The 17,447-nt window shown below is 26.7% G+C and overlaps 7 protein-coding genes across 16 annotated transcripts in view; 2 read left to right on the forward strand and 5 right to left on the reverse strand.

The window, feature by feature from the left end:
- The window catches only part of LOC124952508 (uncharacterized threonine-rich GPI-anchored glycoprotein PJ4664.02-like), a 63,903-nt gene extending 62,915 nt beyond the window's left edge, over positions 1–988 (reverse strand). The window contains exon 1 of one of the 3 annotated variants that reach the window (XM_047502526.1): positions 955–988. Coding sequence is in view for 2 of the 3 variants with exons in the window: in XM_047502511.1 (XP_047358467.1) it covers positions 48–232 (185 nt within the window). In the remaining variant the exon portion in view is untranslated. Of the gene's footprint in view, positions 1–47; positions 530–954 lie in introns of those variants that run through there. The other 2 variants (XM_047502511.1, XM_047502517.1) reach the window with 2 other exon arrangements.
- On the reverse strand, positions 632–2,724 carry LOC124952560 (UPF0545 protein C22orf39 homolog). Its single transcript, XM_047502626.1, has 3 exons — positions 2,361–2,724; positions 2,022–2,186; positions 632–1,875 (listed from the first exon to the last, which is right to left on the reverse strand). The coding sequence occupies exons 1-3, from the start codon at positions 2,406–2,408 to the stop codon at positions 1,654–1,656; spliced, it is 435 nt and encodes a 144-aa protein (XP_047358582.1). The 5' UTR covers positions 2,409–2,724; the 3' UTR covers positions 632–1,653.
- On the forward strand, positions 667–5,379 carry LOC124952538 (activating signal cointegrator 1). Of its 3 annotated transcripts, none has more exons than XM_047502600.1 (11): positions 667–885; positions 2,846–2,935; positions 3,029–3,141; positions 3,229–3,344; positions 3,485–3,584; positions 3,728–3,995; positions 4,070–4,370; positions 4,451–4,611; positions 4,697–4,818; positions 4,876–5,067; positions 5,168–5,379. In XM_047502600.1, the coding sequence occupies exons 2-11, from the start codon at positions 2,868–2,870 to the stop codon at positions 5,239–5,241; spliced, it is 1,515 nt and encodes a 504-aa protein (XP_047358556.1). In that variant the 5' UTR covers positions 667–885; positions 2,846–2,867; the 3' UTR covers positions 5,242–5,379. The 3 variants fall into 3 exon arrangements, with proteins under 3 accessions (XP_047358556.1, XP_047358540.1, XP_047358549.1); XM_047502584.1 differs by lacking the exon at positions 667–885 and adding an exon at positions 1,594–2,017; XM_047502593.1 differs by lacking the exon at positions 667–885 and adding an exon at positions 2,364–2,662.
- Positions 5,380–6,720: 1,341 nt separating this feature from the next.
- On the reverse strand, positions 6,721–10,582 carry LOC124952589 (protein tamozhennic). Of its 4 annotated transcripts, XM_047502701.1 has the most exons (6): positions 10,310–10,582; positions 9,850–9,990; positions 9,545–9,744; positions 9,279–9,458; positions 8,835–9,192; positions 6,721–8,765 (listed from the first exon to the last, which is right to left on the reverse strand). In XM_047502701.1, exons 2-6 carry the CDS (start codon positions 9,980–9,982, stop codon positions 7,852–7,854), a joined length of 1,785 nt encoding a protein of 594 aa, XP_047358657.1. In that variant the 5' UTR covers positions 9,983–9,990; positions 10,310–10,582; the 3' UTR covers positions 6,721–7,851. The 4 variants fall into 4 exon arrangements, with proteins under 4 accessions (XP_047358657.1, XP_047358637.1, XP_047358648.1 ...); XM_047502681.1 differs by having other exon boundaries at positions 6,721–9,192; XM_047502692.1 differs by lacking the exon at positions 10,310–10,582 and adding an exon at positions 10,159–10,303 and having other exon boundaries at positions 6,721–9,192.
- Positions 10,583–11,185: 603 nt separating this feature from the next.
- On the reverse strand, positions 11,186–12,604 carry LOC124949390 (DET1- and DDB1-associated protein 1). 3 transcript variants are annotated; one of them, XR_007101057.1, is made up of 5 exons: positions 12,257–12,604; positions 11,981–12,119; positions 11,818–11,888; positions 11,566–11,744; positions 11,186–11,364 (listed from the first exon to the last, which is right to left on the reverse strand). XR_007101057.1 is itself a non-coding variant. In XM_047494393.1 (4 exons), exons 1-4 carry the CDS (start codon positions 12,257–12,259, stop codon positions 11,637–11,639), a joined length of 321 nt encoding a protein of 106 aa, XP_047350349.1. In that variant the 5' UTR covers positions 12,260–12,603; the 3' UTR covers positions 11,186–11,636. The 3 variants fall into 3 exon arrangements, 2 of the variants coding, with proteins under 2 accessions (XP_047350349.1, XP_047350359.1); XM_047494393.1 differs by having other exon boundaries at positions 11,186–11,744; positions 12,257–12,603; XM_047494403.1 differs by having other exon boundaries at positions 11,186–11,744; positions 11,827–11,888; positions 12,257–12,601.
- Positions 12,605–12,676: 72 nt separating this feature from the next.
- On the forward strand, positions 12,677–15,726 carry LOC124949373 (TBC1 domain family member 31). Its single transcript, XM_047494369.1, has 4 exons — positions 12,677–14,333; positions 14,411–14,877; positions 14,939–15,165; positions 15,253–15,726. The coding sequence occupies exons 1-4, from the start codon at positions 12,945–12,947 to the stop codon at positions 15,534–15,536; spliced, it is 2,367 nt and encodes a 788-aa protein (XP_047350325.1). The 5' UTR covers positions 12,677–12,944; the 3' UTR covers positions 15,537–15,726.
- An 82-nt stretch (positions 15,727–15,808) lies between these two features.
- LOC124949383 (adenine phosphoribosyltransferase) lies at positions 15,809–16,978 on the reverse strand. The gene is made up of 4 exons (XM_047494380.1): positions 16,690–16,978; positions 16,331–16,562; positions 16,173–16,251; positions 15,809–16,084 (listed from the first exon to the last, which is right to left on the reverse strand). The coding sequence occupies exons 1-4, from the start codon at positions 16,770–16,772 to the stop codon at positions 15,948–15,950; spliced, it is 531 nt and encodes a 176-aa protein (XP_047350336.1). The 5' UTR covers positions 16,773–16,978; the 3' UTR covers positions 15,809–15,947.
- Between the last annotated feature and the right edge of the window lie 469 nt (positions 16,979–17,447).

Genomic DNA, 17,447 nt, shown 5'->3' on the forward strand with positions numbered 1-17,447 from the left:
AAGATGAGATTGAAAAAAGGGAAAGATAATTTAGATAGAATACTTACGGTTGTTTGATGTATTGTAGCGTCAAATAGATGATCTCACCCACGAGTTCTGTTTCGGTGATACTGTAAGCATTAACCTTCATAGGCAATTGATCCTCCGGATTAATTTTTCTAACGAACTCCTCGAAGTATCTCCTATATTCTCCGAGATAGTCAACAAGATCGTTACTAGTTTTCGCGGCCATCCTCTCGTCGTTTGTATTTTTCGTTCCGTCGATGCGAAAGTTACGCGCGCGGCCGCGCGCACGCGTACGCGTACGCGTAAAACGACGCGAGCGGCGACGAGGCACCGTTTGCTTGAAGAAAGATCGAAGAAAAAGAAGACAGGGATTCTCTTTGATATTGAGAAAGAAAGAAAGAAAGAAGAATAAGAATCAAAATAATAAGAAGAAGAATAAACACGTATGAGTCACACTAACGATCTATCTTCGTAGTAGCTTGTCCACGAGAACGTATCGTTACTCTATCGACGCGTGACGCGCCTTCCTATACACGAGCGAGTAGATAAATGAGAGAACGCGAGAAAGAGAATGAGAAGGAGAGAGAGAGAGAGAGAGAGAGAGAAAGAGAGAGAGGGAGAGAGGGAGAAAGGATGGATGGGTGGGGAGAAAGGACTGAGTGAATGAGTGAGAGAGAGAGAGAAAGAGAGAGAGGAAGAACGAAAGAGAATTATAGAGAGGGAGAGGAAAGAAAAAGGGAGGTTGCGTCTTGTTGAAGAATAAAAAGGCTATAAAGTCTTTGCGATTCGTTGGTCGAAACCGCTCCCTTCGCGATACACGCAGAATGTTTTGTGTACAGATTGCGTCATCCATTCAACATGGCGCGGACACCTCACTTGGTAACTACACGCGGTCTATCGTTTTATCCAACGATAATTGTGTTTTGATCAGTTTTACATATAACATACACGAAAAATTGGAAGAGACGAGGATTGTCGAATATATTCCTCTTCCTCGTCGTCCTCCTCCTCCTCCTCCTCCTCCTCCTCCACTTTTATGATAATGATGATGATGACTGTCAGTTATGATTGTTCAAGGAGGATGCAACCCGCTCACATAACGCGTTCCTCATGCCTTCCACCGGGTGTCGTCGTAGTCGCCTTTTTGTGATCGTTCGCATTCTCCTTCTCTTTCTAATTTCATCGTTTACTCTCTCTCTCTGTCTCTCTCTCTCTCTCTCTCTCTATCCCTGGGAAAGAGCGAGGGTAAACACTTATGTAGCAGCGTAACCGAATTACGAAAAATCCTTAGCTGCGCATGACTGACATTACTACGCGCACGCCCACGTGCTTTCACGGGACTCTCTCAGGTTTCCGCGTGCGTACGATCTCTGTTATTCTTACCTCTTCTTTCCCTCCTACATTTCCCCTCCATTCCCTTTCCTTATCCCTACCCGTTACATATTTCGCTTTTAGTTCGTCCTTTTCGCTCGATTTTTTTCCTTTTTTTTTCATTTCAATTACGTAAGTATGTAATGTCAAAGACGACCTAAATCCAGATTTACCCTCGGAATCTATTTCAAAGTAATTCTTAATAATTTTCATTTCTTATTTAAGATAGAAAATTATTTATTACTACTTATAAATGTATGACACAAAAAAAGGATATTACATTATGACACAATATTTATCTAATTTTTCTAACGCCTCTTGTGCTTCTTTATTTTTCATCTTTTCTAAATACGAATTTTTGAAGTTTTCTTGCATCCATTCGGGTAAAGGACTATTCCAATCTTCCGGTGGTTTATCTCTCTTTTTCCAAATTCTATTCCCAAAATGTCCTTTTAATCTGTTCAGTCTACGTTTTTTTTCACTTTCTACTATTGCATTCTAAAAATTAATAAAGTTCTATCGATTCAAATATATTATACCATTGAATTTCTAATTTAAAACTTGAATAATTGAAGTCAATTAAGTTCATGGAATAAGGAATGAAACCTATACGAATAAATAATTTTATAAAATTATTCACGTACGTATGCATCCTCTGATTTATTTGCTTCCCAAATTTCACAATTTTTAAAATCTTCCTTCCATGAAGAACAATCAATCTTATGGCCATATATGAAATATTGATGAAAACGGGATTTCCAATATTTGCATTCACTATACTCATCTTTGTATATTTCACATGGCCTTATCTGAAAAATGAGTTATTGAAAAGGGATGAATAAATAAATAAATAAATAAATAAATAAATAAATAAATAAATAAATAAATAAATAAATATAATTGACAAAATAAATATATTATGTAATTTCTGTATGTATATATTATATATTTTTTTTACAATATATATTAATTAAAATACTTACCATCCAAGCATATTTAAAACGATTTTCTTCTAGTGTTACTTCAGACATTTTTATATTAATAATAAATAAAAAATAAACTATAATAAGCTATCACAAAAATATTCTTCGATAAGGTTAATATTTTTATTCATAGAACATGAATCAATCTACACAAGTAAATATCTTATTAATCAAAATCTCTTTAACACTTCCTCTATCAGGTATGATAATTTATAATTTCATTCATAAATATTTACAAAACAGGTTATTTAGGTTGTAATATGTTGAACACTTAACTCAGTGGACATGTACAAACGATACTTGTAAGATACCAATCCTATATGGATAAATGATATAAATATATATATGCATGTCAAGTTACTACACTGACGAATTATTGCGCCATCTGCTTTATAGATACGTCATGTACTTAAATTGTAGATTATATGTCTAAAGAAAAAACCGTTGAGAAATTATACATTTATTTATTTTACTACATATAATAGAAAAATTACTAATCATATTATAATGGAAGAATGGATATACACAAGTTTATCTGGTTTACTAGACTTCCCAGTTCCAGAAGAATTAACACAGTAAGAATAATTTTGTTCATTATTATATTTATAATTAAACATGATTGCTGTTTTTTTATGAAATATGTTTCAAAAGATCTTTTAAACATTTAGGTATATTTTAAAAATACGAAATGAAAGAGATTTAGATGAATATCTTAAAACTTTATTGGATTTAAAAAATCCAAAACATAAACAATTTATAACAGAATTGAAAAAAAAACAAGGTTAGTAATATAATTATATATATACATGAATTTAATTAGAATAATAATTTTATTAAATAAAATATTAATAAAATTTATGTCCTATAGCTGCTTCTTGTAATGATCCAGCCGGATATAAGAAAACAAACGATAATAATGAAGATTGTAAGAAAAGGCAAAATGAAAAAAAAAAGAATAAGACCAAAAGCAAAGAAAACATACAGGTATATACTTTCAAATATCTATAATAATTAAGATAAATTATTAAGATAAAATTTATCTTAATAATTTATTTTAATGATTTCAATAGTTTTGTTTCTCGTTACTTGTACTGTTCTTATGAACAAATATTGTTTGTTTTTAGGTTCAAGAAATGAAAACAGATAAAACAGAAAAGAAGAAACCAAAATTTGTTAACTTGTATTCGCAGGAAGGGCGTGATAGAGAAACTGTTTTATTAAAAGGTATGTTCATATAATATATTCATATAATTTGGATAAATATATTCAATAAATAATATTATATGTGTGTGTGTGTGTGTGTATTGTGATTTTGAATACTTTGGTAATAATATTGAATTTTAACATTTTTATTGTTTATATTTCAGGTAGACATAAATGCGATTGTGAAGCAAGAAAGCATTCTCTAATAAATAATTGTACTAACTGTGGCAGAATAGTTTGTTTTCAAGAAGGATCTGGTCCATGTTTCTTTTGTGAAACATTGGTATGTTCTCGTGAACAACAAGCTATACTTTCTAGTAATACAAAGCTAGCTGATGATTTGTATAACAAATTAATGGATCGAAAACCCAATAAGGGTTTAGAAGAATCTATTAAACAACGTGATAAACTTTTGGAATATGATCGTAATAGGTATATTTAAATGCAATCCTTATCATGTCAAATAATACAATAAACATCTTGTTATAATTTTGGATATGTTATAGCGCACGTCGTACGAAAGTAATTGACGATGAATCAGATTACTTTCAAACAAATAGTACATGGCTTACACCTGCAGAACGAGAAAGATTACGGAAACGTGAAGAAGAAATTAGCGCTCAAAAACATGCATCTCGTTTAAGTAGAAAAGTAACTTTAGATTTTGTTGGTAGAGAAGTATTTGTTGGCCATGAGGAAAATAGTGAATTTAACGAAGATCAACTTGATAATTTATATGAAATGGCATTACATACTGACTCAGAAAATAGCAATGCTTATCCAAACATAGATATCATCAGTCCAGTGGTAAATACATAATCTTATTACTTATCATATTAATTGAGAAGATAATAAAAGAGAAATTGAATGATTTCTATCTTATATAGTATATTAAACAAGAAACGAAGAGTTCTATTAATAAACAAATATTAAACAGTAATACAAACAGTAAAATTCAAGACAAAGAATATTTGGAACTAACAGATCAAGGTTTATGCTTAAGTATGCATCAGCCATATGCCTCGCTGTTGGTATCAGGGATAAAACTGTAAGTATAGCACAATAGTGTATAATTTTATTACTGCATTAATAAATTATGTTATAATGAATATTTTTTTTTTTTAATTAATAAGTCATGAGGGTCGAACTTGGTATTCTTCTCATCGAGGAAGATTATGGATAGCATCAACAGCTAAAACACCTACTAAAGAAGACATTTCAGAAACAGAACATGTATATCGTGTTTTAAAAGATGGTAAGTAGGAAAGTATCAGTATTTTTATTTGATGTCGTATATTCTGTATTTTTCTAGAGAAAATCAAATTTCCGGAAAACTATCCTATTAGTTCTTTGTTAGGCTGTGTAACAATTGTTGATGTTTTGTCTCAAGAACAGTACAGAAAAATGTATCCTGAAGGAGAAAGTGAAAGTCCTTATGTTTTTATTTGTGAAAATTGTTATACTCTTCCTATCAAATTTCCTATACAAGGAAAACAAAAGATCTGTAAGTAATTTTATATTTCTACCCATAAGTAATTTTATATTCTTTATTATAACATTTATAATAAAGATATAACTATTTTATTTTGAATTTATCATTGCAGATAAATTAGATAACAAAATTCATCAAGCTGCTATGAAATCTTTAGAAAAAGTTATAAAGGAGAAAAAAGAATAATTTATTACATTGTCTAATTTAAAAATGTTTATGCATTTATATACTTAAACATATAATTTTACGTACATATGATAATCTTATATAGATCAAATAAATTTACTTTCACGATCAAATAACGTTATAAATACTAATTAATTACTTTAATGTTTCCCAAAATATTAATGATTTAATAAATATATATTTAATTTAATATCAATATACATATATAAAGAAAAAAACAATTATCAAAATATAATTCTTCCAATGTATACAAAACGTAATTTATTATTTGTTTACAATGTGGATAACATTATTAAAAAATTAATTGCATGTTATGTAAGCATAATTATTCTAATGCGATCATCTTTACATTTATTGTACAGTTTATATTATTTTCTATTGTGTTGCACTTATCTCACTACTTAAATACATTATTAATGAAAAAATATTATCAGTTCTCTGAGATATTAGAATAGTCAATTGATATATTAAATATATATTAATATTTTTCTAATTTCTAAAATATAGAAAGGAGCAGCTTTATAAAAACAAAAATATTGTATGTATAATATTTTACCAAAGTTCAATTTAAATTTTTAAAGTTTAATCAGTATTTTTCTCAGTACATGTGTTAATTATATTGATAAAATAATTTTTTTCTAAATTAATATCAAACCTGTTATGTATATGTATATGTATATGTATATGTATATGCTACTTGTCAATTACTAAATCTAACCAACTTCAGAAATTTGGTATAATTTATTAAGCACCTGAATTTTGCAAATTAAAAAAAAAAGTGGAACACATTTTCTTAAATATGAAGTCTTATTTCTCTAAAAAAAAAAAACATTCAATTTTAAGTGATATCTTCATAAATTTAAGTAAAGAAATTAACAAAATTTTATATTTATTTACTCAATTTAGTCATATTTTACAAATAAATTTCGTAAAGATATAATGACAAAAACATCGATATTTTCAAATCCTAAAAAGTCACATGTGATTGTCTTAAAAGAAAACAACAAATATTATAATTTTTAATATATCAACATAAATATGCATAAATAAATAAAATTAAGCTCAAATAAATCAGGTAAATGAGGAATGTTTGAATATGCATTATAATGTAATATATGTTATTTTATTATTCGTTATTTAAACTTTAAATCTCTTAAGCAAGTATTTGAAAGCAAAGCAACAAAGTGCTAAAAAAAAAATTTGATTTTTACTTTATTATATTATGACAATATTGAATAAATTAAACAATTTATATATGAAATATAATTGCAACATTAAACAAAATGTTATACCAAGGAAAAATAAATTATTAAAAAAAATTATATATATGCAAATATATCTAGATCTCTAATATTTTATGACTTCTCATTCATATTTCTTTTTATGTTAATCTTATTGTGCTACAAAGTATATATTTAAGAAGTTATTTTTAAAAATTTTATCAAGAAAAATCATTAATATTTGCTGTACTAGGCCTTATTTAACCACTCAATATAATAAAAATTTAGAATTGTTGAAAGTACACCCAGCTTATATGTAAATTAAATAAATAATAAATGACATTTGAAGAGTCTAATAATTTTACAATCATAATATGATAACTTTGTTTTTGAAGATTTGTTAAATAGTTCCTATTATTACACAATTTCATTTAACATCTATTATATTTTTATCTTAGAGACAATAATTTTAATAAATAATATCTTATTGAATTTTAATACCAAGTTGTTTTTTTTCATATAAAAAATTGATTTAGATCATTTCCAACAGTATATAAACTATTTTTTAATAAGTTTCCCAGTCATGTCTTTAATCGTAATGGCATATTAATAAAATAAACAGATATTGCATCTATTTGGCATTCTTTAAGATAACAGTGGTTACATTTTTAGATTCTTGTACAATCAAGGCAACTCATCTTCAATAGTCTTCATCATTACATAACAAGGAGCTTTACTCCAATTATTGTGCAATAAATTATTTTATAAGTTATACGATAATATATGGCATGTGTGAAAAGTACCTACATTCCATAATTATTAATAATACTACAAAGTTACATATTCACTAATAAAAGCCTGAAAAATTAATCATTGTAAGCACATAAGAAAGTTACTATTTAATATTTATATTTTTAAATCCCTATATATACTACTCTTTATTAAGTAAATAAAGCAGAGTAATATGATAAATCTCTTTAAAAGTTTAATATGAAATTAATTTCTGTATAATCGTATGTATAATATCATAGTCCATCTATATTTTAAATTTGTATTAATCATATTAGAGATATTTTATAGGCCACCACATCAGTATAATAATACTAATATATTGATATCACAAGCCTATTTGCACATTAAAAATTAAAGTAAATAACTTCATATTTTTCTTATTTGAAACTTAAATATTTAAGTAGTATATTACATAACAATATTTTCTAAAGGTTTTTACATTATAACTGGAGTCTATATGTAGATAATATTAACACATGTTTGTCTTAATATGCAAATAATTTTATCTTTTTTTTGCAAGGATAAATTATATACTTTTCCTCATAAGTAAACCATATTCAGAAATAAAATATTACCTTTTTATAAAGAGAGAATACTTTTATATATAAGTTGGAGAATCTTTCAAACTTTCACCACATGCTTCACAAACAGAAACATTTTTCTCATTTACTAATGTACACTTTGGACATTCTTTACCACCGCTTGCTAGTGGTTTATCTTCATTTCCTTTAAATTTAGATTTCATACACATTTCACAAATTTCTCTCTTGGGTGAATTTAAGTAGGTGCAAGTAGCACAATTCCATTTATTTTTATCTTCATTATTACCTTCTTTTTTGGATTCTGACAATTCCAAATTATTAATTGAATTGGTAATCCTTGAAATTTGTTCAGATGAATGATGCGATCGTTGCATTGGTAAAATCCGACTATCATGTTTTTTCATTGTACCATGTAAATATGACTGATTTTCTATTGTAGCATTATTATGATATCTATTTGAATCTGATAAATCAAAAGAAGAGGATTTCTTTTTAATTGATAATGTATCATGATGATGTTTTTTCCCATTTGTGATATGATTATTAGTATCTTTTACATCTCTTCCATTTTTTTCTTTCTCCAATCGATAAATATAATACTCTTTCTCGTTTTCAGAAGATCTTAATGGCTTCTGCTTGAGAAATCCTAAATCTGGCTCTGTTTTGTTTAAAATATCTTCTCTATCACCAAGATCTTTTGAATATCCCTGACTTTCTAAATTTTTATAAACAAAGTCCCAACTTTCATGTGTATTCTTTTCTATATTCGAATATGGTTTTATATATTTTTTATCAACTTTAGCATAATCATAATCTGAATCAATAGGCTGCCTTTTATGAAAATCCACTTCGTCCATGTCGAAAGTTCTTTGTGGTGATTTTTTACATGTTTTATCGTAATTCTCAACCGGAAGTGGCATATTAAGCTCTACTAGTCTGTCTGCAGGTACTCTTGTTGTATATGCTGGTACTGTAGGATAATAGGGATTATTATAAATATTACCACATTTATTTCCAGGTGGCATACATCCATATGTACCATAACGATTTAGTATGCCATGATCCATTAAATTAAAATAATGGTAATTTTTAGATATCACATTTGCATCATTAATACATCTATAGTCTGAAGGACATGATGGTATACTGTAATTATTAGATGGCATATGATAATTAATAGGTGGTGGTATTGTATTCATGGTTGCAAGTTGTGGATAATGATAATTTCTATACATATCAACTTTTACACGACTTTGGTGTAATTTTTCCAGAAAACGTTGACTCAAAGCTCTGATAGCTCGTTCAGGATTTCCAACATGATTCTCACGAAATTCCAAAACCTCTAGCCAAGAAATTGTATAATTCTTTGAGACACTTTCCCATATCTGTTTTAAAATCTGGAAACAAAAATTTTAATTTCTAAATAACATATATAACTACAAGTTTAAATGATGCGATAATGATAGATACATAAAAATAATACCTGACATTCTACAAAAGCCACTATTGCATCTCTACTAACATTAGTCACTTTGTCTGGATCTATTGGACCTTCTAAAACGAGCACTTCCCTGCCTGCATGTTTATATCCCATTTGTTCGAACATCAATTCTGCTCCTATTAAATTAGCTTGTACTTCGTATTTGTAAAATCCACTGTAAATCTATAAAATTAAAATTTAATTTGACAAGAATAATATAAACAAAAGAAATAAAGAAATAATGTATGAAATATATGATATATACTAACCCTTAATATCCTATACTCTTTTCTCCAAGGTTGTGCAACAAGATTTGCAGCATATAAAGAAATAGCACTCCAAGCAGTGGCAGCTCTGTAACCGCTAAAATCTTGTAATGTAGCAGCAGATCTACGTAAAATATCTGCTGTTTCATGAAACATATATTTACTTTCATTAGGAACAAGGTAGAGATACTCCTTGATAATTCCTGAAAATATAATAAAAACATCTGTGATTAACAAAATTTAAACAATGTGTTCTCTATTATTTTACGATAGAATCTAAAATATAATATCTTTTATTACATTTATACCTTCTAGCTTACGGCGTTGATCTAGTTTTAAAGGACTATCATCTGTTTGTAGATAAGCCAGATGACTTTGTTCTAATTTCATACTAATTTCTTGGAGTTTGTCTTTGCCCCGAAGAATTAAGTCATTTGCCATTTTTATTTCTAAAATAATAAATAGATATATTACACCATATCAATTGTCAATTTAATTCTATTTACTTGTGTTATAAGACAAAGTAATTAATTTAATTAAGAAAAATCATCTGTTTTAAACCAAAATTAATTGATTAAATATAAATATAGATATTTATTAGAATGTATAATTTGTACCTAATTAAAATTTTTTTTTACACAAAACTTTATTCCAAAATTTTATCAAGTTTGGTAATCATATATTTTTTGTAAAATAACATAATAAAATAACAAAATAAAAAATACATTGTTTATCTACACGCGTACTATAATCGCATTTATAACAAACCTCCTAGAAATTCAACGTTGAAACAGATTCTTGATACGAACTATGGCTAGCTCCAACCTAAAAATAAATCCTATATATAGAAGAGGTGCCACGGAATTTTCTAGGTGAGCTATCATTATATCTTTCTCATTTGCACGATATCCCATTTCAAATACATCGATTCATCAAATTTATCATAATTAAATAACATTTTATATCACTTCAAAAATAGTAATAAATATTTTGCTGTGTAACTTTTTTTGGTTATGTTATGTACGTCAAATGCATAAACCAATCGTGTTATAGAGATAGAAGTTCGTTTTAAATTTTTGATTTTGTCCAATCTTATTGTTTAAAATATATTTTCTTGTACTGCTTATATTAATGTATTACAAATTTGATTTACTATTTATTAAATATTATTATCTATTATTTAATAACTATTAATAAATATTTTAAGTAATATAAATAGTATTAAAATCATTAGATAATTATATTGATAAAAAATGTTTAAAAGATAAGCATAATTTATTCAGCTCTATTATATTTTTTACATCTTTATAGTATTATTGTATTTCATTTATTTTAACGACAATCTATAATACATTTATTGAATTAAAAAATTATATTATAAAACAATGATTTTGTCATCAAGATACCTTTGGTGTTAATAATACATAGTAAATCATTTTTATACTTTTTCATTACATCATGCCAAAGTGCATCAATAGATTTTAAAAATAAATTGTATGATACATTATATCAATTTTAAATAAATGCTTTAATGATAAATCTTACAAAGCATGATCGATTCTTATTATTCGAACATATAATATAATATAAATCTATATGTAAAATTCTTCCTATTTGTTAATATTAAAAAAATGTACAAAAAAGTAATATATCATATAAATCGCAATTGATATTTTTGCTCAATGATGTTTACATATTACCAAACAATGGAAGTTTAAAATAAAATACATGGCTGACATAATAAACATTTCTTTTTTTTCTTACTATAAATATTATTTAAAATATTTCATGTAGATGATTATGTAGGATTTATGTAGACGCCACTGTAAAAAATAATATGGCTATTTACATACATTGTTTAGAAATATATTAACAGCAAAATTGTGGACTTTAACAATACAAATAATATATGTAACATATATTTTCAATAAAATTATAGTAATAAGATGATACTATGAAAGATTTTTACAGAATAAAATGATATAACTTCATGATTTCAAAACAAAAAATGTAATTGCTAATACCATATTATATTATTTCCTTAAGGTACGTATAAATGTATGCTGTTGTAGATAGAAAGTATGTGCGATGTTATTTAAAGAGTATTATTCAGATCTAGACGTGGCCTTTTAATGCGAATTGTAGCACTTTCATCTTGTACATCACCGTTAGCTGACAGAAATTCTCTTTTCCTATCTGGATTCTATAACATTTAATATTAACAAATGTAATCTATAGTTTTTTGAAAACTTATAATATAAGTTTTTATCACATACTTGCGATACCTTTTTATCCCATTGTTGATGAAGATACCTTAGAAGTATTGTTGTCTTTTCTGTAACTATAACTATGAACAGATTGAAAGATTAAAAATTTTCAGTAGTTCTTATTATAATTATTTATAATTATATTTTTAAATAAATTATATATAGAACATACTTTGTTCAGGTGGATAATCTTTAGTAGGAAGATAGACCGAGGGCCTTTTAACACAGGTTCGATTTCCATTATCAGTATGAAAATTGGCAAAGTTATTTTCATCATGTGAAGGAAGTCCCTTTAGAAATTCTGCGACAGACTAAATAAAATAATATTTTCATATAAATATTAAATTAAAAAACTTATCTTTTTCCAATAAATTTAACCATCATAACCTCAAATGATAAAACTACAAAACTCTACATCGTTTGTAAAAATAAATACATTTTTTCTTACCATTGTGAAAAAGTTAAAAATCCTGATATTAGTAGGTTAAAATCCTTGCACAGCCAGAGAAAAAAACGTTGAAAATAATCTAATTCATGTAAAAGGAATTATTAAACTGTCGTCTTTAACTAAACACGGAATATGTATTGACTAGCTCGTAGGTCGACATATTAAACATAAAACGTTAAAAATTTCGTAGAGGCCGTTTTTTATCCATCAAAATATTATTTACAAAGTTGATAAAAAGAATTTAATAAAAGCAAGATAATATATTCTTCGAGACGAAAAAGAAACAGTCTCAACTGGAGTCCACTGTGTACTTCATCAATTTTCTTAACGTGTATTGACGTTACAACTTATCTGTAGATAAAGAAGAACCAATAAAAAATCTTCATTTCCGTTGTATACTCAACTGCACATACGCATACGTGTTGCGCATCCTGTAGATATTTTACGAAAGCAAAGTAACATATGTTCCAATGTCAATGTGACGTGTCGAATGTTTATCAACAAAACTGACAATCTCAATATAAAGTTCTTCAGACATTAATTATTACTATCAGTACTTATATGTAGTAAATGAAATCTATGAAATATCAATGAATATGTATAAAAATGATGAAAATAACCAATAAATTACATTTCAAAATTACGGACACTTTATAGTTGTTTAGCTTTATCATTGTATAAAGCTATCATGCATTGCAGGAAGTGGGTTAAATTGAAAAAAAATAATGATTGGTATGAATTGGAATCAGAATCAGCTACCAATGAAAAACAATGTCTTGTACGAATGAATTTTGTTCAAGCAGCATTTGACTGCAATAATGAACAAGTGATAGCAATAGACTCCAAAGGTATAGCTTATTACGTTGACTTAACCAACGTACAACCATGTTATCAAAAACTTGGTATGGTAGGACAAGCTTGTTTTGTAGCATTCAATCCTATAGACAATAGCGAGATAATAATAGGTCTTACCACAGCTGATATCAAACTTATGAAGATACCTGCAAATATCAACGAATTTTGTTTAATATCAGGGCATAAATTACCAGCAACAAATATCTCTTTTTATAAGGATCACTGCTTAACGTGTTCTTATAAAGAAGTTATAATATGGCATTTAAAATCTTTTAGTAGAGTACACCAATTACATATTAATACTACAAATGTATCTGTAAAGAAAGCAAGTTTATCAAGCTTAGGTCACATTGTTGTATTATATCACAATGATAGCATACAAACTTGGATGTTTAATCAGTTAGATACTGATACAAAATTAGACATAAAGAAATTTGGTATACGTAATGTAAAAGACTTTGTTTTTATACAAAATGGAAGAGCTATGATAATAGCTAGTACTCAAAATAAAATTATTATTTTAAATACATATAACTGGAGTATGATAAAAAGTTTGAGTTTACCGGAGAAATTCATTGGTATAAAAAAAATGTCAATTGTACCTTTGCCATTAGATAGTGGTGCAAATAAAATTGTAGCAGTTATTTCATCAAATTGCACGCTGCACATTCTTGATTTAAATTTGTCTTGTTTTATTGATAAAACACATGTAATCAATAACATTAAAAAAATTGTCGTTTCTTCAGATGGTAGATATATAATAATTATTGAAAAACAAGGACTTTTGAAATTGACATTTTGTGAAAAATTATTTCCTCAAGAACCTATACATACAGAAAAGTTAGAAAAAAAATGCAGACCTCTAGCTCACAAAATAAATGAACATCTCCAATGTATCAGACAAAATATAAAACAAGAACTACGTCTAGATAGACTATTACTAATTTTACAAGAATTTGGAAAATTTCCTGACAAATATCGTCATCTTATATGGTCTACAATATTGAAACTTCCAGCTAATAAAACTGCATTCATCTCTTTAATTAATAATACAACACAACGAGCAGCTACCATAAGTTTTCTTAAAAATTACCATTTAGCTGATCGCAATAAAGCATCATTACTAACTACAGTAATAGAATGTTTAATACAATGGTGTCCTTTACTCGCACAGACTTCATTTTTGCCAAATTTAATATTTCCATTTCTTGTGGTATTTCAGGTAATATTTTTATAATATCTTATGTTTATTATATCTCGTATATAATTCTCTGTTATATATTTGTATGCTTATTTCAGAAAGATCAACTGTTTGCTTTGGAGCTTACTTTAAGTATACTTATAAATTATTGTCAAAAATGGTTTGAATACCATCCCTTACCACCATTAAATATTTTGGGTATTATCGAAAATATTCTTTTGAGAACAGATCCACAACTGCTAAATTATTTTTGCGAACATGGTATAACATCTATTGAATATGCATGGCCATTATTACAGACCACAATGAGCGAAGTATTGTCTGGTGATGAGTGGCTTATTTTGTGGGACCATTTGTTATCTCTTCAAACACCTACTCTTTTTCTTATGTGTGTTATTGCTTATAGCATTTGCTCACGTAATATTATCTTCATGTTACATACAGTTGAAGATTTAAAGCGTTTCTATAAGACACAAGGACATGTTAGAGCTAAAGAGTTATTAAAAGTAGCACAACGCCTTGATCAAAACATTCCATATCGACTGCATCCTAATCGTTATCTTAGGTATTATAACTATGAATTTATATTTATATCTTCACATATATACTATTATATTTTCTTTTAGAAACAAGTTGATTCAGTTACCTGAGGAAGGACCGTATCCTCCACTTGTATTAGAAGACTATCCAAAATTTCTTACTGAAGAATTAAACATCTCACAAATTCCAAAACTTCAAAAACAAAAACAAATTTTGGAGAGATACAAACAAGAAGTTGTATTAACAGAGGAAATAAGATTGCATGACGCAGTAAAAACTTTTATGGAAGAAGTTCATAAAAATAGACTTAATGGTAAAATATTGATAATTTGATATTATTTAACAGTAATTACAAAAAATTGTGTATGATTTGTTAGAAAACAAGTTTTAATTTTTTTAGAAGTGAAAAAATGTTTTCAAGTACAGTTACATGATAAGGAATTAGAATTAAATGAAATAATGGAACAAATGAAAGGAAAAGCAGTACCATATAAATATATAGGAAGAAAACTTTCTGATCTGATAGCAAACTTAGAATCAGAAACAAATAGTAGTATGAATTCAGAAAATACTGCAACATTGAATGATAAAGAATTTATAAATTGTGCAAAATTGCAAAGAGACGTGGCTAGGTTAGAAGATGAAGTACGAGATGTTTTAGATTCATTGAAATGCAATAGATAAGTAAATATTATTTAATTTTTAATCTACATTCTTAAATATTTACTAAGAAATTTAATCATGTAGAAAATGTGTATGTATTTCGAAATGTACGTGAGTATATATTTTAATATAAATTTATTTTTTATATTATATTTTGGAAACCATAAAATAGTATTTACAATTTTTAAAATCATTGTAAATTTGCATAATATAATTTTAAGAAATATGTTTCTTATCTATGTATGTATGTTTAAGTGCACATATTAAAAAAAAAAAAAAGAAATACAAAAAAATATTCTTATTTGAAAAAATATTTTATTTCTATTATACTTCATTTCACATATAGAAAATTTCCTTAATTATATAATGAAGTTAATTTGTACCTTGATTTTATATACAATTTTTATGCATCTGTGTAATTACACTTTGTTATCAAAATTGAATAATTGAGTGAATAGGTACATTGAGTTTTTCTCGTGCCTTTAATTTAGTCAACTCTATTACCACTAAACATTCTACTATTTTTGCATTTACAGATTTTAATAAATTTACAGCTGCACCAATAGAGCCTATATGACAATATATTACAATATAATAAAAATTAATACTATTTACATTAATAAGCAATAGATAAAAGAATAAAAAATTAAGTCTTACCTCCAGTTGCCAATAAATCATCAATTATAAGCACTCGAGTACCTTCTTTAATGCTTTCCACTTGTAATTCCAATGTAGACTACGTAAGGAATAAAGTATATATAAATTAAACGTATTAAAATAACAAAAGAAAAATTAATAAATTGCATATAATTAACCTCTCCATATTCCAAAGCATAGTTCTGACTTAAAACCTTTCCTGGAAGTTTCCCCTTTTTTCTGATTGGTATGAAAGGCTTGTCAATTTCTATACATACCATTGGACCAAGTAAAAATCCACGGGAGTCCAAACCTACAATCAAATCAACTTCAAGGAACAAAACATGTTCCACTAGCAGATCTCTCAAAGCTTTTAATGCAAATGTATTTTGGAATACAGGGAATATATCTCTGAAAATAAGTAATTTCTACAACATAATATATATGTGATAAAGAATAAATAAAAAAAATTACATGATTTTACAAGGAAGAAAATATGATTTCATTAAAAACTTTACCCTTATTTTATATAACTTACAAAAAATTAATACCAGGTTTAGGAAAATCATCATAATTCTTAATAGAATCCTTGACTAATTTTAATTTTTGAGTTTTATCCATTTTTATATAAATGTCTATTTCTTTCAAGAAAAATAGAACTATCTTCCTAACGTTTCAACTTTTATGCTAATTTGATTTTACGATAATATATGGTTATTTGCTTGTATGTATCTAATTTATCATTTAATTACTATATATTTAATTATTATTATCATATTTGATCACTTTCGCAGTTAAAAGTTAAATAAACAACAAATTTTTAATTATGAATATATAAAAAGAAACGAACCAAAGAAAAAAGCAACAACAAATAAATTGTTTCACGTGATCCACTTGAAGATAATTGTAATACAGGAAATCTCGTACAAGACGGATATTACACTCTATAGAAATCCCGCCTTATATAAATTACGTTATGCGAAAATCAAATATCAAGTTGACAGTTATCTTAGAAAAGAATAGAAAAGAAGTTAGCTTCCAAATAATTTTTTAAATCTTCAATATTTTTTTATTTACATATCTTTTTCATTGAATAATTTATAATGAGTTTTTAGAGAGATAAGAGATTTTTGCGAAAAACGCCGAGACAAGCGAATTTTTATTTCGAAGGAAATACATTCTTGTCATAAATTCGCTTATTTTGAGTTAACCCCCTTGAAAATCTTAAATGATAACTGAAGTCAGATGGCATATATCATTTAAAAAGTATTTTAATTTTTTTTACAATAGTGTTAT

This window comes from Vespa velutina, chromosome 1 (assembly GCF_912470025.1).
Source record: "Vespa velutina chromosome 1, iVesVel2.1, whole genome shotgun sequence".
NCBI classification, from domain to species: domain Eukaryota; kingdom Metazoa; phylum Arthropoda; class Insecta; order Hymenoptera; family Vespidae; genus Vespa; species Vespa velutina.